Consider the following 22,326-nt stretch of genomic DNA (forward strand, 5'->3'; position numbering starts at 1 on the left):
TTCTGTAATGAAAATTTCAAACATGTACAGGAGAGAATCATACAATAAATTTGTGGCCACCACTCAGCTTTATCAATAATCAACACGTAACCAATCTTGTTTCATCCATACGTTGTTTCCTTTAGGTTATTTTGAAGCATACCTAGACATGGTATATATCATTTCATCTGTAAATATTTCTGTATTTCTAAAAGATAAGAGCTCCTAAAATACCCAACATAAGCATAACACATTGCTACTGCTAAAAAAGTGATACTTGCTTAATATCATAAAATATTCAATCTGTATTCACATTTCTTCAGTTTTTTTACAAGAAATTTTTTTTTACTTGAATTGAGTTTTAAATAAGGTTCGTATGTTACACCTGATTGTTATTTCTTTCAAGTCTTTTTTGAACTATAGGTTCCCTGTCATTTTCCCTCTTGAAATTTTTTGTTGAAGAAACTGGGTCATCTGTTGTGTAGAGTTGCCCACACCCAGGATTTTGCTGATTGCATCCTTGTGGTATGATGATGATAATAATATCTTCAGCTTTATTGATGTAATTCATGTGAAATAAACTACACATATTTCAAGACTGCCCGCAGATGCCAGCTGCAGTATGTGTCTAAGGTCTACCTGCATTTCTGCCTGACTGACCACACATTTTGGGCTTCCCATGACCTTCTTAGGTTTGAGATTTCACTAGAACAACTCACAGAACTCAAGAAAGTCCTACGCCTATGATTATTTTTACTGTAAAGGGTACATCTCAGGAACTGCAAAGTGGTTGTTACGTAGGGCAAGGCCTCATGGGAAGAAGCGGAGTACAGAGCTTCCACACCCTCTCCAGGAGTGCCACCCTCCCAGCACATTGACGGGTTCATCAACCTGGAAGCTCTCCTGACCTCATCGTTCTAGAGTTCTTATTCAAGTTTCATTACACAGGCCCCATTGATTAAATCATTGGCTGTTAGTAACTGAACTGAGTCTCTAGCCTCCTGGAAATCAAGTGGTAGGGCTGAAAGTTCCAATCGTCTAATCACATGATTGGTTCCTCTGGCGATCACTCCTGTCCTGAAGTTATCTAGGGTTTTTCCAAGTCACCTCATTAGCATAAACTCAGGTATGGGTGAAAAGGGCTCCTTATGAATAAGACATTCCTGTCACTCAGGAAATTCCACCGGTTTTAGGAGCTCTGTGCCAAGAAGCAGGACAGAGACCAAATATCAATACATATATTTTTAATTTTACTGTATATATCATTTCCCAAAGTTTGCTCTTGCCTCTTTGTTATCAAACAATATGTACTCTTTTTGTTTTATTTTTTAAATCTGGCTCCTTTTACCCAGAATAATTTTTTTGAGATCCACCCATGTTATATCAGTAATGTATTCCTTTTCATTGTTGAATGTTATTATATTATATGGATATCCACTCATTTTTATCCATTTGTTCACCTCTTGGGGGCACTTGGGTTGTTTCCAGTTTTTGATCATCACGAGTGAAGCTGCTGAGAACATTCATGTACAGGTCTTTGTATGGGTGTATGCTTTCATTTCCCTGGGGTAAATACCTAGAAGTGGAATTGATGGGATTTTATAGTGGTTTGTGTTTAACTTATTACGAAACTGCCCAATTGTTTTCCAAAGTGTTTGTTTCGTTTTACATTCCCACTTGCAGTGTATGAGGATTCTGGTTATTCCACGTCTTTGCCAATGTGTGATACGGTCAGTCTTTTCAAATTTTAGCTACTCTAATAGGAGTGTAGTAATATCTCATTGTGATTTTAATTTGCCTTTTCCTAATGACTAATGTTGTTGAGAATCTCTTCATATGCTTCTTTGCCATCCACATATCTTCTTTGGTGAAGTGTCTGTATGCATCATTTGCCCATTTTTTTAAGAGGGTTTTTTGTTTTGTTATTCTTGAGCTTTGAAAATCCTTTATATATGCTGGATACAGTTCCTCAATCAGATATATGATTTGCCAGCATTTCCTCTCAGTCTGTGGCTTGTCTTTTAATTCTCTCCAGTGCTTTTTTTTTTTTTTTTTTTAAAGAAGATGTTGGGGGTAGGAGTTTATTAATTAATTTATTTATTTTTGCTGTGTTGGGTCTTCGTTTCTGTGCGAGGGCTTTCTCTAGTTGTGGCAAGTGGGGGCCACTCTTCATCGCGGTGCGCGGGCCTCTCACTATCGTGGCCTCTCTTGTTGCGGAGCACAGGCTCCAGACGCGCAGGCTCAGTAGTTGTGGCTCATGGGCCTAGTTGCTCTGCGGCATGTGGGATCCTCCCAGACCAGGGCTCGAACCTGTGTCCCCTGCATTAGCAGGCAGATTCTCAACCACTGCGCCACCAGGGAAGCCCTCTCCAGTGCTTTTTGAAGAGCAGAATTAAACCAAAATTCAATAACAGAAGGATATCTGGACCTCTCCATATATCTGGAAATGAATCAACTCAGTTATAAATAACTTACAGTTCAAGGAAAAAAATATCAAGAGAAATTAGACAATAATTTGAATTGAATGAACATGAAAACAGACTATTAATATCTGTGAGGTACAGTTAAATCAATGCCCAGAGGAAATTTTATAACTTTAAATGATTATATTAGAAATGTTTAAATTCACTGATGTGACTTTTTAAGAAATTAGAAAAGTAGCAAATTAATCCCACATGTAAGTTGTAAGCATTTAAATAACGGAGTGGAAATCAATGAAATATAAAATATAAATAATAGAAGAAAATGAATGAAACAAAAACTAAAGATCAGTACAGTTGATAAACGTCTGCTTAGTTCGATCAAGGGAAAACAAAAGGAAAACACAGTTTAACAGCATAAAGAATGAATGAAGAACTGTCACTAAATCTTACGGACATTAAAAGGGCAATAAAGAAATATGATCAAATTTCAGTAATTTGACAGACTGGATGAATTGGACAAATTCCTTAAAAGATACAAGTTACCAGTACAAGAAGGAATAGAAAATATGAATAGCCCTATATCTATGAAAGAAATGGAATTTGTAATTTAAAACCTTCCCACAAAGAAAATTCCAGGCTCAGATGGCTTCACTGATGAGTTCTATCAAACATTTGAAGAATTAATACTGTCTTACACCAACTCTTTCAGAAAAATTAAATAAAGGAATAATTCTCCTCTCATTTTATGAATCATATTATCTTGATACCAAAACCAGAGAAAGCTATTATAAGAAAAGAACAAGACTTCTACACTGAAAGCTATGAAATAGTAATAAGAGAAATTATAGAAGCTTAGATAAATGGAGAAATATGTCATATTTATGCATAGTACACTTAGTATTATTGAGGTTAATTTCCCCCAAGTTGATCTGTAGATTCAACAAAATCCCCATCAGAGCCTCAGCAGGCTTTTTGTGGGAAGAAATTTCCATGTTGATTTACAAAACTTATATACAGTGAACCTAGGATAGCCAAAAAATAAACAAAAAACAAAACCAAAAGCAATAAAACAAAGTTGGAATGCTTAGGTTACTAAACCTCCTGATTTCAAGACTTACTAAGCCTAAAGCAATCAAGATAATACAGTATTTTTGTAAGGGTAGACATATAGATCAATGCAACAGGATAGTCCAAAGATAGACCTACACGTATTTAGTGTGGAATCAACAAAGATGCCAAGAAAATTCAATGGAGAAGGGATAGTTTTTTCAACAAATGATACCAGAACGATTAGGTATTATAAGGAGAAAAAGAACCTTGGTTCTTACCTTGCATCGTACACAAAAATAACAAATGGATCTTAGACCTAAACAAAATGTAAACTTTAAAATTTCTAAGGGAAAATATAGGTTAAAATCTTCATGACCTTGGGATGTGAGAGATTTCTGAGCACAGACCGTCTACCAAAGAAATAATCAGCACATTGGAACTCATTAACTAAACACTTGTTCTTTTAGAAGGACTTCATGAAGGAAATGAAGAGGCAGGGTGCAGAGTGGGAGAAAATATTCTTCATTAGGGAAATGCAAATTAAGATACAAATCAAAATGAAATACTACCACACACCCAACAGAGTGGCTAGAAGTAAAAATACTGACAACCGAAGTATTGGCAACTGGAGCTATCGTATATTGTTGGTGGGAATGTAAAATCCTACACCCAGTTTTGAATATGGTTCAGCAGTTTCTCATAATGTTCAATATAACTCACCATATGACCAACAGTTTCGCTTCTAGATATTTACCCATGAAAAATGAAAACACATGCCCATAAAAAGACGTATACACAGATGTTTAAAGCAGCTTTATTTGTAATAGCCCCAAACTGGAAACAACGCAAATGTCTGTCAACAGGTGAACAGATAAACAAATGGTAGAATACTCATACAATGACATACTATTTGGCAATAAGAAGGAACTGAATACTTATGCACACAACAATACGGATGAAGCTTGTTTATGCCGAGGGAAAGAAACCAGACACAGAAGACAACATATTGTATTATTTATATAAAATTCTAGAACTACAGCAAGTCATCTTTATTAACAGAAAGGACATCAGTAGTTGCTCAGATCCTAGAATTTGGGGAGAGTGATTGCAAAGGAGCATCTTTTGGGGTGATAGAAATATTTGATATCTTGATTAGAAGAGTATTATATGTGAAAAACTCATTTAACAGTACACTTAAATGTGCATTTCATTACATGTAAATTATACCTCAGTTAGTTTCAAAAAGTAAAAAAAGAAAAAAAAGGAAGGGATAATGCCAAATTGTTGCCCATCATTGGATGATAGAGATTTAAGTTCTACTTTTCCCATTTGGATAATCGCTTTGGGGGTTCACTTATTGAATAATCCCTCCTTTCCCCATTTTTCTGCTTTGCCACTTCTATTATGTATCAAGGTTCCATGTATGTGTGGGTCAGTTTATATGCTTTTGTTCCATTTCCTTGGCCAGTTTGTTTATCCTGTCTTAATTACTTTAGCTTCATAATAAGCCCTTTTATCATCATTCCTTTTCTTCAGAAATGTCTCAGCTATTCTTGAGCCTGTGTTGTTTTGCATACACTTCATAAAGAGCTTATCTGGTTCCGTGTTCTATGAAAAATCCTATTGGAATATTGATGGGAATTATATTGAGTTTATAGATGAATCTGGGTAGACTTTGAGTTTCTGCAGTATTAAATCTTTCCATTCCCAACTGTGGTCTATCTTTCCATGTATTAAGATCTTCTTTACTGTCTCTCAGTGCAGTTTGTAATTTTTCCCTGTAACATTCCTGCACATATTTTGAAAGATTTATTTCAAGGCATTTGATGTTTCTTATTCTGGTGTAAGTGAAATCTTCCTTCTAATTATGTTTTATCGTGGTTTATCACTGATGTATAGAAGTGTGATTTTTTTGAATATTAGTATATCCAGGGAACTTTTGCTTTAGAAAGAAACTCATTCATCGATTTAGCAGAATTTGTCGTGTGTGTGTACGCTTTTAATATTTTTGTAAAGTGGTGGTGTTGAGGGAAAGCTTCCCCAAAGTCCTTAAGTTATTTTTCATAGTCAAGTCTCTACATGTAAGCTTGGCCCTGAGTCATGGGAAGAGGGTACTAGCTGGAGCTGTGGTGTTCCCAGCTTTAAATTTAGTCAGCTGTTTATGCAATCGTGGGTGTCAGTAAGAGGCATCTCTCGTCAAGCCAGTATCCTTCTTTTGGGCATGTTTTTTATTGAGGTATAACTGACAAATGGAATTATTTATATTTAAAGTATACAATGTGATGATGTGATATACACATACATTGTGAAATGAATACCAAAATCAAGTTCATCAAGCCAGTATCCTTGAATGAAGACATCATGTATCTTCCATTCTAGGGATGGAGGCTGTCATTGTTAAAAACATGTCACTCTTCTCTTTTAGTATCCGGAGTGTGATGCAGAAGTATCTCGAGGAGAGACGTGAAATCACTTTCGACAAGATTTTTAATCAGAAAATTGGTAAGCCTGCTTGTTTGTTTGGCAAACTGTAATTCCAGTCGTGGTATCGGGTGGCACCACAATAATGTAGAAATGCAGCCCCTAATGCTGTTACATGCTTTGTAGCTCAAGCTGGGGCTGAAGGAAATTGCATGTAATTAATAAGATACTAAATGATTACTTATGTCCCTAATAATATCTCTTGTAAGTAAGTTATTGGAAAACAAACTAGTTTGGCTGTAAGTTTTAAGACAGTTTGGGAGGTTCCCCAAATCAAAGGATTGGGTACTTGGAAACCAGAAAGACGCTCTCTTTGGACCCGCGTCTGAGGTCCTCAGCTTCTCTCACTGATCTTGTACGTTCCGTGATCACAGGGGGTTGGCATGTGTCTTCATAAACCTCACCCCGCTCTTGTGTCTGCTTCCAAAGTGTGGGGCTGGCTTACTCGATCAGTTCTCATGGGTTTATGGGTTTTGTTGGCTGCTCACTCTTGTCAGTTCCACATCAGTTTCCCTTATTCCTGCGGCTCCATTTGGAATCTCTACTTAGCCCGGTCACCAGGACTCCCCCTGTTGCGTGCACAGAGCTCATGGACCCATGCCCACCTCTGGCCAGCGCTGGTCTCAGCCTATGCAGATGTGTGGTTGTGTAGGAGTGCTCTGAGGTGACCGCAGTTAGTGCCCTAGAGAAATTAGGACTGGACAGGAATTGCTTTGGTGGGAATTTCAAGACCCACAAGGAAATGAGACACTGTATTCTCACCTGCCTCTGAAAGACTGGCAGCTTGTTTAAAGGTGACTGTCGGCCGGGTTAGATGAGAGCTGTCGGCCACTGTTTTTTTATCCCCATTCCCCCAAATCAGTTCCCACTGTCCAGAAATTTCCTAAACAGTCTTTTGTTCTTGAGGCTAGGATTCATCATTTGGCCTGTCATCTGGCTCTGTTGTTAACTTGCCCACAGTGATGTAATAAGCAGGATCATGCTAGAGTTTTTCCGTGAAATACGTGTAGTTGAATACAAGAGACCAGGAAGTCTCTTTGCATCTTGTTTGCCTCCCACAACTGCTCAGAGAAGGTTTGCGGAGGAACTGTGTCTGAGTTTTTTAATTGACTTAATACTAGAGGATTACTCTGTTAAAATTTCAAGAAATTAAAGTTTTCCTAAAGTTTCCTGGAACTCTGCTTCTGCATGTAGTTTTGTTTCCATGATTCGTAGACACAGGCTGGGACTTTCCTGGCGGTCCAGTTGTTAAGACTCTGCGCTTCCACTGCAAGGGGCATGGGTTCGCTCCCTGGTCGGGGAACTAAGATTCCCGCATGCTACACAGCACAGCAAAAAAGAAAAAAAAAATTTCCATAGACACAGGCTGACTGATCCCTTTGAGACTGAATATTCTTAGAGATAATTCTGGGTCGCCCTTCCGTGTACAGGTAAGGAGGTGTAGACCCAGGTTGATGAAGTGACTTGTTCTGATCTGACGTTCTCCTCCTCTGATAATTCTTTAAAGGCTCTTGGAAAGGAAACCATGACTGTAAAATACTGTAGAAAGTCACCCGGTAAAAACTGGAGAGGTTTTTTGTTTTTTTAGAAAGAGTTACAGTGATCTCCTTTGTTCAAGGAAAGCAGAAACCGGTGCGGAAAGTCTTTGGAAGTTTGTGAACCACTTTTTGTCACAAAGTAGCCGTCTATGAAGGCAGTCTTCTGTAGATGTGGCTTCCGTGATAACCCACAAAATACAGTGGTCAAAGGGCGGCTGGCGTGCTCTGGAGAAGCAGATGAAGAGTAGCCCGTCCGTTCTGAGGACGACGTGGGGAGAGCCCTTAGCCACATGGAAACGTTTCATCCTGAGCATCAGGATTTGGTCGGGGAACAGATTTGGCTTTCACCTCATCCTTTATTGCTGCTTCTCGTTGCTTTCATGGTGTTTGGTTACCTGCCATCTATATAAATGCTCTCCTTTGCTTCTGATTTTGTACTGAAAAGCAGAAAATAAAACTAGCCTGATAACAAGATTGAGAAACTCCGTAACTTTGGGAGGGAAGGCAAAAAAGGAATTCTTTATTGGTTACTTAAATTTTTAAAAATGTTTTACAGCTTTGTTGAGATATATTTGAGATCGCATAAAATTCACCCATTTCGAGTATACAGTTCAGTGGGTTCTCGTGCATTCAGAGTTGCATGACCGTCAACAAGTCTCATCACAGAACATTTTCAACACCCCAGAAAGAAACTCTACACCCATCAGCAGTCCCTCTCCATTCTCCCCTTCCCCCCAACCCCTAAGGACCACTAATCTAATTTCTGCCTCTGTGGATTTGCCTGTGTTGGACACGCCACATAAACGGCATCATAAGAAGAGCTAACACCTGTCCTTCTCAAACGCTTCCAAAATATAGCAGAGGGAGGAACACTCCTAAACTCATTCTACGAGACCACCATCACCCTGATACCAAAACCAGACAAAGATGTCACAAAGAAAGAAAACTACAGGCCGATATCACTGATGAACATAGATACAAAAATCCTCAACAAAATACTAGCAGACAGAATCCAACAGCACATTAAAAGGATCATATACCATGATCAAGTGGGGTTTATCCCAGGGATGCAAGGATTCTTCAATATACACAAATCAGTCAATGTGATACACCATATTAACAAATTGAAGGAGAAAAACCATATGATCATCTCAATAGACGCAGAGAAAGCTTTCGACAAAATTCAACACCCGTTTATGATAAAAACCCTCCAGAAAGTAGGCATGGAGGGAACTTTCCTCAACATAAAAAAGGCCATATATGACAAACCCACAGTCAACATCGTCCTCAGTGGTGAAAAACTGAAACCCACTAAGATCAGGAGCAAGACAAGGTTGTTGCCCACTCTCGCCACTCTTATGCGACATAGTTTTGGAAGTTTTAGCCACAGCAATCAGAGAAGAAAAAGAAATAAAAGGAATCCAAATCGGAAAAGAAGAAGTAAAGCTGTCACTGTTTGCAGATGACATGATACTATACATAGAGAATCCTAAAGATGCTACCAGAAAACTACTAGAGCTAATCAATGAATTTGGTAAAGTAGCAGGATACAAAATTAATGCACAGAAATCTCTTGCATTCCTATACACTAATGATGAAAAATCTGAAAGTGAAATTAAGAAAACACTCCCATTTACCATTGCAACAAAAAGAATAAAATATCTAGGAATAAACCTACCTAAGGAGACAGAAGACCTGTATGCAGAAAATTATAAGACACTGATGAAAGAAATTAAAGATGATACAGATAGATGGAGAGATATACCATGTTCCTGGATTGGAAGAATCGACATTGTGAAAATGACTCTACTACCCAAAGCAATCTACAGATTCAATGCAATCCCTGTCAAGCTACCACTGGCATTTTTCACAGAACTAGAACAAAAAATTTCACGATTTGTATGGAAACACAAAAGACCCCAATTAGCCAAAGCAATCTTGAGAAAGAAAAACGGAGTGGGAGGAATCAGGCTCCCTGATTTTCAGCTTGATTACAAAGCTACGGTAATCAAGACAGTATAGTACTGGCACAAAAACAGAAATATAGATCAATGGAGCAGGATAGAAAGCTCAGAGAGAAACCCACGCACATATGGTCACCTTATCTTTGATAAAGGAGGCAAGAATATACAGTGGAGAAGAGATAGCCTCTTTGATAAGTGGAGCTGGGAAAACTGGACAGCTACATGTAAAAGAATGAAATTAGAACATTCCCTAACACCATACATAAAAATAAACTCAAAATGAATTAAAGACCTACATGTAAGGCCAGACACTATCGAACTCTTAGAGGAAAACATAGGCAGAACACTCTGACATAAATCATAGTAAGATCCTTTTTGACCCACCCCCTAGAGAAACAGAAATAAAAACAAAAGGAAACAAATGGGCCCTAATGAAGCTTAAAAGCTTTTGCATAACAAAGGAAACCATAAACAAGACCAAAAGACAACCCTCAGAATGGGAGAAAATATTTGCAAATGAATCAGCTGACAAAGGATTAATCTCCAAAATTTACAAGCAACTCATGCAGCTCAATATCAAAAAAACAAACAACCCAATCCAAAAATGGGCAGAAGACCTAAATAGACATTTCTCCAAAGAAGATATACAGATTGCCAACAAACACATGAAAGAATGCTCAACATCATTAATCATTAGAGAAATGCAAATCAGAACTACAGTGAGGTATCATCTGACGCTGGTCAGAATGGCCATCATCAAAAAATTTACAAACAATAAATGCTGGAGAGGGTGTGGAGAAAAGGGAACCCTCTTGTACTGTTGGTGGGAATGTAAATTGATACAGCCACTATGGAGAACAGTATGGAGGTTCCATAAAAAACTAAAAATAGAACTACCATACAACCCAGCAATCCCACTACTGGGCATATACCCTGAGAAAACCATAATTCACAAAGAGTCATGTACCAAAGTGTTCATTGCAGCTCTGTTTACAATAGCCAGGACATGGAAGCAACCTAAGTGTCCATCAACAGATGAATGGATAAAGAAGATACGGCACATATGTACAATGGAATATTACTCAGCCATAAAAAGGAATGAAATTGAGTTATTTGTAGTGAGGTGGATGGACCTAGAGACTGTCATACAGAGTGAAGTAAGTCAGAAAGAGAGAAACAAATACCGTATGCTAACACATATATATGGAATCTAAAAAAATGGTCATGAAGAACGTAGGGGCAAGACGGGAATAAAGACACAGACCTACTAGAGAATGGATTTGAGGACATGGGGAGGGGGAAGGGTAAGCTGGGACAAAGTGAGAGAGTGGCATGGACATATATACACTACCAAACGTAAACTAGATAGCTAGTGGGAAGCAGCCGCATAGCACAGGGAGATCAGCTGGGTGCTTTGTGACCACCTAGAGGGGTGGGATAGGGAGGGTGGGAGGGAGGGAGATGCAAGAGGGAAGAGATATGAGGACATATGTATATGTATAGCTGATTCACTTTGTTATACAGCAGAAACTAACACACCATTGTAAAGCAATTATACTCCAATAAAGATGTTAAAAAAAACCAACGGCATCATATAACACGTGGTCTTCTGCACCTGGCTTCTCTCAACATGATGTTCTCAGGGTCCATCTACATTGTAGCGTGTGTGTCAGTACTGCCTGCCTCTCTGTACCTGATAATATTCCCATGTATGGCTGTGCCACATTTCATTTATCCATTCATCCGCCGACTGTTTCCAGTTTTGGGCTCTCATGAATAACGCTGCTAGGAGAAGAAGGTGTTTTTTAACGTGTAATTTGAGCAAGTGGTTCCGTGTTATTAACACGCTCTGGGGTGGGGGGGTGTGACAGGCCTGCCCTCCCCTGCAGCTCTAGTTCCAGTCTCTGAAATGCATTGAGGATTCTGTCTGAGGATTCTGTCTTCCTTTGTGTTTTCTGCTCCCCACTCTCCCTCCTGTAACCCCTTTCCTGTCTGCCATCCCCACTCCCCCCACCCCACCCCCCAGTCACACGTGCAAGCCCCAGACCTGTTGTTTCTGTTGTGATTAAAGCATCACCTGAAGCCGCCTCCAGGAGCCTCTGATCTGAGCCCCCTAGTGGCATTAACGTGGCCCTCGTGCTATTAACTTCAGCCTCACAGATTTTCCCCCACTGAGAACAGCTTTGCTGGGCACTGAGGGTCTGTGACTTTTATCTCAATTAGGCCGTTAAAAAACTGAAACATGGTTTAGATAAATAAATAACTCCTCCTTCCCTTCCTCCCCACTCTGAGCTTGGAGCTGGTGAGCTGACTTGGGAGAAGGTCACAGGATGGGGGCTGGGGGATGAGGAGAGAGGACAAGGTAATGGTGCCTGACACAGATCTGTAATTACATGTGGACAGAGCTCTACACTGAACGTGTCTGGTCCCTCCTTTGCTCCGAGGCGTTCCCGTTTTCTGGCTGGTGTGACCGGTGGGGCAGAGCGGAAGGTGGACCAAGGTTGCAGTAGCTTTGTCTGACTCTAGGTCTGTGACGTCCTCCTTCAAGCACACCCCTCTTCCCCAGTGTCTCCCCGTCTCTTCCCTCCGCCCCTTTCCGTGACTGTCTCCCTGTGTTTCCACCTTGTTGCTTTTCTGTGGTCCCTCTGTTTATCTTTCACCCTCTACCTGTCTCCTCCTTTTGTCTCCTTCCGAACCTTCGGCATCCCCCTTGCTGCGGTTGGCACATGGTTTGGGGGATTGCCCTCCAATGCGGGCGGTAGCCGACTTGTCAAACTGCTTTGTGAAACGAAAAATGTAGAAATCTTTCATTTACTTGGCCTCTGAGGCTTCGCTGGGGTGGCGGGCAATTGGCAGGTCTGTCAGCTACACCCCACGCTGGTCGTTGTTTCATATTCTTAGCTATAAAAGTGGGGATACAAATGGTACCTACTTCATAAGGCCGTGGTGAGGATCCAGCAGGAAATGGATGCGAAGCCCTGAACACAGTGATTGATTCTCAGCAGATGCTCAATGAATGAAATCTCTTAAATGAAATCGTTTATTATAAAAATTTTTAGTCCTGGGTAAAAATGGACCAGAATAACGAGCCCCCACGCGTTTACATCACCCAGATTCGATATGTTTCAACATTTTGTGTACCTGCTTTGTCCATCCCCTCTTTTTGTGGTTGCCTGAATATTTTAAAGCAATTAACAAACCCCTCATAGCATTTCAGCCCTATGTGCATGTCTAAAAAAATCTGAATGTTTTCTCATACAACCTTAATACCTTTATCCCAGCCAATGAAAATGATGATTCTTACTTGAATACTGAGTCCATATTCAGGTTTTTCTGATTAACTTAAAAATGTCCTTTTACTCTTGTGTTCTTTGAATCAGGATCCAAATATTGTTCTTGTGTTGTAATTGGTAATAACATCCCATTAATCTAGAACAGTCCCCCACCCCACCCCACCCCCACCCCCAGGTAACTGACGTATTGAAGAAACTGGGCCGGCTGTATTGTAGAGTGTTCCACATTCTGGATTTCTCTGTTTGCTTTCTCGTGGTGTCATTTAAATTGCACTTCTGCTTCCTAAATTTCCCGTGAACTGAAAGCCAGCTCCAACAGCTGGATTAGCACGTTAGGTTCGGACATTGTAGCAAGACGCACGTGACACGTAGGTGCCGCTCTGCCGACACTTCTCTAAAGTGGGTTCAGGTGCGGTCAGCTCTCTGGCTCCTCATTCAGCTGTCATCTGCCATTCATTTCATTTTCACTGATATCTCTGCATAAATCGATTATTTTATTAGGAAGTTACGAAGCGGTGAGTTTGCTAATCATGCCATTCCTTCCACGTTGACTGCTTTTACTCATCCACTTGAGCTATATATTTGCCTGTAAAGACAGTCAGGTGCGGTTGGCAGATTTCTACGTCTCCCATGACTTTTATAAATTTATTTATTTATTTATGGCTGTGTTGGGTCTTTGTTTCTGTGCGAGGGCTTTCTCCAGTTGCGGCAAGCGGGGGCCCCTCTTCATCGCGGTGCGCGGCCTCTCTTGTTGCGGAGCACAGGCTCCAGACGCGCAGGCTCAGTAGTTGTGGCTCATGGGCCTAGTTGCTCCGCGGCATGTGGGATCTTCCCAGACCAGGACTCGAACCCGTGTTCCCTGCATTGGCAGGCAGATTCTCAACCACTGCGCCACCAGGGAAGCCCCTCCCATGACTTTTAAAAGCCTCCAGGTGTTACTCCCAGGGGTAACCCGCCGAAAGAGATTTTGCAGATATAATTAAGGTTGTGTTCCTGGTGGGCTGAATTTGCTCACACCAGCCCTTTAAAAGCAGAGAATGTCCTCAGGCCGGCAGCAGAAGTCATAGAGATTGAAGCAGGAGAAAGGTGGGACACACCCTTGCCGACTTTGCAGGTGGAGGGAGCCCCATGAGAAGGATTGTGAGTGTTGTCTAGGAGCTGAGGGTGACCCCTCCTCCTTGGCAGGCAGCAAGGGAACAGGGACCTCAGTGCTACAGCCATCGGAACTGCATTCTGCCAACAACATGAATGAGTTTGGAGCAGATTCCTCCCTGGAGCCTCTAGATGAGAAACCCAGGTTGCCAGCACCTTGATTCTGGCTTTGTGAGCCCCTAAGTAAGCAGAAAACCCAGCAGAGCCTAGTTCTGACCTCCAGAACTAGGAGGTATTTATTAGTGGTGTTTGTAAGTCACTGAGTTTGTGGATATTTGTTACACAGCAATAGAAGACTAATAGAGCAGGATCAATGCTTAACTTCTTTGTTTTTAATTGCCGGTTTCCAGAATTAAAAAAGGTTAAGTAAATGACAGCTGTCTTTATCTTCCTCATCCTTACATAGAAATCATACGTCTTAAGGGACATCAATTAAGTTGATTCCTAATTTGCTGTCAGTAAAACTCATTTAGATATTGACAAATGTCCTGGGTTTGACTCATTGAAAGAATGGTTTTAAAGGGATACTGGTTATCAAATAGACAGTAAAATCAATTTGTCGGTTAAAATCAATTTGTATAGTTAAGATATTTTACTGCCATTTTCTTCTGTGATATACTGAAATAATTTCATCATATGCAAGTGGGGCACATAACATTTGATAAATTCCATCTGTCTGTTGACAGTCTACTCAACTTCCCTTGACTGCATACCCTCTCCTGTTAGAGAAGGATGTTTCCGATTATAAGGAGACTCCAAAATAGATGCTTAATTCATAAAGTATGCAAATGTTACTCTCATATATAAAGAACATCATAGTTAAAGTAGTATGACGTCACATCATTATTGCCACGGAAGACATTTCATTTTCTCACACTGACTTCAGAGCTTAATCCAGAGTCTGAATATTAATCTTTTTGAATTCGTGTGAGAATTGGTGTCTTTGAAACGTGGTTTTGGTCAAAACAAAATTTTGCAACTTTTACTCTTTTAAAAACAGCTTTATCAAGGCATGATATTACATGTTATAAAATTCACTCATTATGAGTGTATAATTTGATGAGTTTTAGTAAACTGAGTTGTGCAGCCAGCACCACAGTCTAATTTTAAAACATTTCCATGTCTCAAAGAGACACCCTGTGCCCACTTGTAGTCACTTCCTCTCCCATCCCCAGGCAACCAATAATCTGCTTTCTGTCTCTATAGTAATTTGCCTTTTCTGAACATTTCTAATGAGTGGAATCTTACAGGCTGTAGACTGTTAGTCTTTTGCATATGGCTTCTTTCATTTAACATCAGGTTTTGGAGGTTGATCCACGTTGTGTGTTCTGGTCTCTCGTTCCCTTTTGTTGCTGAATAATATCCCATTATATGGATAGACCACATTTTGTTTATCCCTTCGCCAGTTGATGGACATTTGAATTATTCCCACTTTTGGTCTATTACAAACGATGCTGCTGTGTCCACATTCATGTACAAGTGTGGATGTATGTTTTCATTTCTCCTGGGTATGTAACAGGAGTGGAATTGCTGGGCTGTACGGTGAATTCATGTTTAACTTTTTAAGGAATCACTAATTGCTTTCTAAATTATACTATATTTACATTCTCACCATCATTTTATGAGAGTTCCAGTTTTTTGTTTGAAGAAAAAAACGTTTTCTTCCCCCATTGGATTGTCTTGGCATCTTTGTTGAAAATTAATTGACCATAAATTTAAGGACTTATTTCTGGACTCTCAGTTTTGTCCTGTTGATGTATATGTCTGTTCTTATGCTGGTTCCACACTGTCTTGATTACTGTAGCTTTATAGTAAGTTTTGAAATCGGGAAATAAAAATCTTCTCACTTCATTCTTCTTTTTTTTTTCAAAATTGTTTTTGGCTCTTCTGGATCCTTTGCATTTCCATATGAATTTTAGCATCAGTTTTTCAATTTCTGCCCAAAAAACCCCACAAAAAACCTACTCAGATTTTGGTAGGGATTTTGTCGAATCTCTAGATTTGGAGACAACTGTCATTTTAACAACATTAAGTCTTCCAATCCATGAATGACATGTCTCTACAGTTGTTTACGTCGTCCCTAATTTCTCTCAGCAGTGCTTTGTAGTTTTCAGTCTTAAATGTCTTCTTAAATTTATTCACAATTATTTTAATGTTTTTGACGCTATTATGGATGAAATTGTTTCTTTAATTTCATTTTTGGTTGTTCATTGCTAGTACACGGAAATAGAATTGGTTTTTGTATGGTGATCTTGTATCCTACAATCTTGCTGAACTAATTTATTAGTTCTAGTAGATTTGTGTATGTGTGTGAGTTCTTTAGGATTTTCTACATGTAAGATCCTGTCTCTGAATAAAAACAAATTTACTCCTTTCTTTCCAGTCTGGTGCCTTTTCTTTTCAATTTTTACTTTTCACTTTGATTTCTTAAATATTTATTAATGTTGGTCTTAAACATATTTAGCATGATTTCAAAGAACATTCGGGTTGAAAGAATGTATAAATTATATTTGGCATTTGGGGCTAAGGCATAAGAAATATACTTGCCATGGACTTTGCAAAAAATATGTTTCGTTATAAAAAGGATACATTGGAAAGACAGAAATTGCTGCCTTACAAAGTTCTTTTTAAAGGATTTTCTGAGCAGGCCTGTAGAAAGAAAGATGGACACAGACATGACGTAGAGACCTCTTTTTTTAATTTGGTAATTATATTCAAAATACAGGACCACAGAAGTACTGAAAAAATAATAAGCGACACAGAAGAAAACATTTTAGGATGACTTTTTTGTCAGTTTTCAAGGAACAAAGTTTCCAACCTATTTTATGATTATAAAATTATTGCTTGAAGTGCTTTGTGCTTCAAAACATGGTAGATGGCTAAAATCTGCAAATACTTACCACTGTGCAACTTCTGACTTGAAGACCAGAGTTAAATGATAGCACATCGAGCCCTTTTGCATGTGGTCATAGAGAGGGAACTCTTAACCCGGGAACCCCCCCTTCAGGCTTTGTTTTCTCTTTTGTTTCCACCTTTGTTTGGAAGAGTTTGTTTGTGTCCCCACGCAGGGCCTTCCCCAGACAAACAGCCTCCCTGATTGACAGTCACAGACGGCCCCACCCTGTCTGATGTGTAAAACTTCCTCCAGCTGAGAGCCACCAGCCCCAAAAGAGAAGAAAACCTGGGGCCCCATTCAACTCCGCATCAATTATCCATGCCTTTGTGGAGACTTCTAAGTGAGGGAAAGAGTTAAAGGTCCATTTAAACTTTCAAACAGCAGAGGTAAACACTTGACTAAGCACAGCTAATTGGATTTTCAATTGAAGAGGCCAGGCAGCCGCAGGCAACGGGTGGTGAGGAACCCACAGAAATGATGGACACAGATTTTGCACACTTTCAACTTGCGTCTCTAAACAGAAGTGCCGCCAGGAGAGGAAAGGCACTGAAGAAGAGGGAAAGGCTGTTAGTCCAAACCCCACTGGCAGGCAGTCCTTTGGGCTGACTCCTTATCTGTGTTGGCCCCCGCAAGCCTGGGTATTGGCGCCCCGGGTTGGAGACGCCACCTGCCCTGCCACGCAGCCTCTGCGGCTCTGAAAACTGGGGACATCTGAGAAAATTGTGGCAGCTTTCAAAGAGAGTAGAAAGGCTTAAACCAGTCCTATGAGAAATATAGTTGTCTTTTTCTGTTTGTTTGTTTGTTTTAAACCAATTTATTTGGGCTGGTTTTCCTTTTACAAGACATCATTCAGGTTCTAAGATCAGCCATGATTATCTCTTCCCAGAAAAATTCAGAAGAGCCACACTTTTACTGGAATGGCACAATCCTTTAACATCTGCTAATCACTAGAACTGTAGGAACCCTGGCATGTGACCACCAAACCCCTGATCTGCAGGCTGGCAACTCTGTCTCTGATCTTTTAGGTGGTTGCTATTGAATTTTCCCTGAGCTCTTCTGAGCCCGTGATTGATGGGAATTACTATTGGTTTAAGACAGTGATGGCCACCTGTGTACTAAACTAGTGTTTTCTGTGCTAGTTAAAATAACGTGACCAAGTTTGCCCATTCCCCAAAAAGCAGAGCTTGAGTAGGGGGTAGGCACTTCACAACTGCTGTTTTCTGTCTGTCACCAGGAAAAGTTAGTGGGGAAATGAGCATGCATCTGGGGTTTTTTTTTAATTGAAGTATAGTTGATAGGATGTTGTGTTAGTTTCAGGTGTACAGCGAAGTGATTCAGTTATACATATATATATATTCCTTTTCAGATTCTTTTCCATTATAGGTTATTACAAGATATTGAATGTAGTTCCCTGTGCTATATAGTAGATCCTTGTTGTTTATTTTATATATAATGGTGTGTATCTGTTAACCCCAAACTCCTAATTTATCCCTCCCCGCCTTTCCCCTTCGGTAACCATAAGTTTGTTTTCTATGTCTGTGAGTCTGTTTCTGTTTGTAAATCAGTTCATTTGTATCATTTTTTTAGATTCCACATATAAGTGATATCATATAATATTTGTCTCTCTCTGACTCACTTCACTTAGTATGATAATCTCTAGGTCCATCCATGTTGCTGTAAATAGCATTATCTCATTCTTTTTTATGGCTGCATAATATACCATTGTGTATATATTGATATATACCACATCATCTTTATCCATTCATCTGTGGACGGACATTTAGGCTGCTTCCATGTCTTGGCTATTGTAAATAGTGCTGGAGTTTTTTCTTTTTTTAAAACATATAAACTATACAATTCCTAGTTAGTATATCATGATACTAAAATCCAGAATTTGGGGGCAGTGCACAAAGATCTTTCTGTAGCCGGCCTCTGCTTTATTTATGTGCTTTGTTGAATGAGACATTGAGAATCTAATATATTTTAAGTGCTCCATTGGAAAGGCTCTTATTAAACAAAAAGGCACAGAGGGGAGACTAGCATCAGGCCACAGAGGACTTTCTACCTGCCACCAGCTCACTCTGCAAAAGGATGGATGTGAAACCCACAGACCTCTGGCATGCCAGTATCAGATAGCTGTAAGGAGTGTTTACTACTGCCCAGAAGTCTCCGAAATTCTTGGAAGGGGCTACTGGTGTTGTTTCAGACCCATGAGTTTAGATCCCACGGCAAGTGTGGGGAAACCACTCTTAGCCAAAAGGAAAGTCTAGCCAATCAGCCAACATCTGCAGCTGACTCAACTTTGTAACTGTCTCGTTGCCTGGATCCACATAATTAAGGGAAAATACTACATGCTGTAGCAATATTAGCAAAGCTGGGGTCTTAATATATATTCCTGGAGAGTTCTAAGGACCTAGGAAACATGACCTCTACTGGAAAAGTTGACCATCAGCTTTTTGAGCTGACAGTAGAGGGATGATTGGGCGGTTTTAGGATTTTAGGAGCCCCAAACGCCTGAAATTCCAGGTGCCAGTGCACTGTCATAATATCCCCTGGTTTTAGCTCTTTGGGAAATACCTTTTCTGAGGGTTTTATACATTATCACTGATTTATTTTAGTATTCCTACTTCTAGTCAAAGTCAAGATCAGGAAATGTAGAGATACGCTATGAGGTGGTTCATGGGCTTTGTTTGAAATCTACTAAAAATTCAGTCATTCATTCAGTAAATTTCACTGTGTACCACGCATCCGTGAATAGTACTGCTATGGGTGCCCCTATGGAGCTAACATTCTTTGTTTAATATATTTATTTAATTATTTATTTGGCTGCGCCGGGTCTTAGTTGTGGCGCACGGGATCTTTTAGTTGCAGCATGCGAACTCTTAGTTGCGGCATGTGGGATCTAGTTCCCTGACCAGGGGTCGAACCCGGGCCCCCCCTGCAGTCCCTGGAGCTAACATTCTATGGGGGGAGACAGACCAACGAATACACACTGTCCGCACAGTAGTAAACGTGGAGAATTGTAGAGGCCAGAGAGGTGTGTGCGGCAGTTTCAAATAGGGTGTTTGGAGAAGGCGCCACTTCTAAAGGGACGGTTGAACAGCGTCCTGGGGAGGTGTGAGGGCTGAGCCCCTGTGTACTGGGGGGAAGTGGGTCCAGGCAGAGGACTCAGCAGGACAGAGACCCTAAGACTGGAACCACGTGGTGGAGGAACAGCAAGGAGGCTGCAGCCAAGGGGCTGAGTGCGAGGGACCGCGAGACAGGTGGGGGGTGGTTGGCGAGGCTTTTTAGGCAGTCACGAGGCTCTCCGCTTTTACTGGTCATGGGATGGGACACAGGAAAGTTTGAGCACTGGGGCGGCACACCCTGACTCGAGTGCTCATGCAGCATTGTCTAGGTGCTGTGGAAGCAAGAAGCAGGAGATGCTGCAGCGCGTCAGCAAGAGATGATCCCGGCTTTGGGACCAGCGGCCAACAGTGGAGGTGGTGAGAAGTCATCTGAAGATGGGAGGATAGATTTGCAATGAATTGTGTTGTGGTACAAAAGCGGGTGGGAGGCACAGAGGCTTGCAGGGTACCATGTGGTTGGGTTCAGTTGGAGCCAGAAGGTGAAAGAAAGGCTCAGACAAGAGCCTGAGGGTGTAGGGCGATGACTGTGTTCACGCATCTCGGTATTAAGGTAACTTGCTTGCTTTGCACAGTGGGCCATCTGCTGAGGAGTATTGTCACACCTCCTCTGTGTTCTGCATGATGCTTTTAGGTCAGCCTTAAAGTTCGGAGCTTTGTCCCAACTCTGCTCGCTGATGAACAGGGAAGATTCTTGTGATTTGCTTTCCAAAAGAAATCCCAGAAAAGTGTGGAGGTGGGGGCAGAGAGAATCGCTTCAGTCCCTCAAAGAGACTGTTTATAACAGTAGAACACAGTGAGAGCAGCTAGGACAGCTTCTTCAAGAAGCAAATATTCTTTCTTCCCTTGTAAGATGCACTTACTCTCCAAAGAAATCTTTTTTTTTTCTTACTGGAAATATTTTACTGCTTTGATTTTTTTTTTAATTCATTGTCTTCAAAGTTTGCTCTTTCAGAATTGATTTGCTTACCATATAATCTATGACTATTTCAGAAGATTGAAATTAGGTTTGTTTTGTGGCTTCTACTTTTAAACCAAGAAGTGGATTCAGAATTGGTGATGGAAAAGAACTTCAAATGGGATAGCTTACTGGGAACATTGATTTGGGCCCTTTTCTTCTATTGTTACTTTTTAGCTTATCTCTTTCAGAATATGCCTGATTTCCTTCTCTTGAGATACCACATATTGTTACTTAATTTTTCTTTGTTTACTGATAAATATGCTGTATGCTCTTGTTCTTTTAAAAAGCAATTTTATTGAGGTATAAAACACAATAAAATACATCCAACATAAGTACAGAGTTTGAGTTTTGACAAAAGGGTACACCCGCGTACCTGTTACCACAGTCCATATATGGACCATTTCCATCACTTTAAAACGTATACTCTTGCCCATTTCTAAACAGCTCATCCCAGCCCCAGGCAACCACTGGTCTGCTTCTGCTTCCAGTCACAGTAGATTATATTTGCCTTTTCTAGAACATCCTATCAATAGAATCAAATCCTGTGCTTGTGTCTGGCCCCTTTGCCTCAGCACGATGTTCTTCCTTGAGGTTCATTTATCCTGTTGCTTGTGTCGGGATTTTTGTTTCTTTTATTGCTGAATAGTGTTCCAGTGTACGGGCTTATTAACACACTTCACTTTTCATGCACATCGGGTTGTTTCCAGTTCAGGGAAATTACGAGTAAAGCTGCTGTGGATATTTTTCATCAAGTCTTGTTGTGAACAGACGCTGTCATTTCTCTTTGGTAAGTGCCTAGGAGAGGCATTGTTGCATCTCCTGTGATAGGTACACACAGATCTTTTTGGTTTTTTGGGCGTACCATGCAGCTTGCGGGATCTTAGTTCCCCGACCAGAGATCGAACCTGTGCCCCCTGCAGTGGAAGCATGGACCCCTAACCACTTACCGCCAGGGAATTCCCAGTACACACGCATTACGATTGTTATGTCATCTTGATGAATCTACGACTTTTATCATGATGAGAAGTCTATCCTGGTAATAATATATTTGTTCTGACATCTACTTTGTCTAATATTGTTATAATCACTCGAGCTTTCTTGATATTAGTGTTTGCATGGTATGTCTATTCTCTGATCTCTGCCTTGTAATTAGACTATTTAGACCATTTACACTTAAATAATTACCAATTTAGTTGGATTTAAATCTCGCATGTATTATTTGTTTCCTTGTTGCTTTTTTCTTTTCCAGTCTTCTTTTGGATTGGGTATATCCTAGTAAGTTGTCATCACCACTGGCTTATAATAGCTATATAGCTCTTCATTTATTTTTCTGGTGTTTCCAGGCACCTTGTGTTCCGTGAACTCCTGGTGCCTTTGCCTCGGCAGGACCACCATGGTCTGCTTGGGTCCCCCTCCCAGCACCACATTTCAGAAAGTACCTCCAGGCCAAGAGCTGACCCAGCC

General features: G+C 40.5%; 1 protein-coding gene across 1 annotated transcript in view; it reads left to right on the plus strand.

Annotated features, from left to right (window-relative positions):
• The window catches only part of GRK3 (G protein-coupled receptor kinase 3), a gene marked incomplete at its 5' end in the record, with an annotated part of 118,604 nt that overhangs the window by 17,696 nt on the left and 78,582 nt on the right, over positions 1–22,326 (plus strand). The window contains one exon of the mRNA XM_082668407.1: positions 5,878–5,954. Within this exon, the coding sequence (XP_082524533.1) occupies positions 5,878–5,954 (77 nt within the window). The remainder of the gene's footprint in view (positions 1–5,877; positions 5,955–22,326) is intronic.

The sequence above is a fragment of the Grampus griseus genome (assembly GCF_964374135.1).
Source record: "Grampus griseus genome assembly, chromosome: 12".
In the NCBI taxonomy this organism is placed as follows: Eukaryota; Metazoa; Chordata; class Mammalia; order Artiodactyla; family Delphinidae; genus Grampus; species Grampus griseus.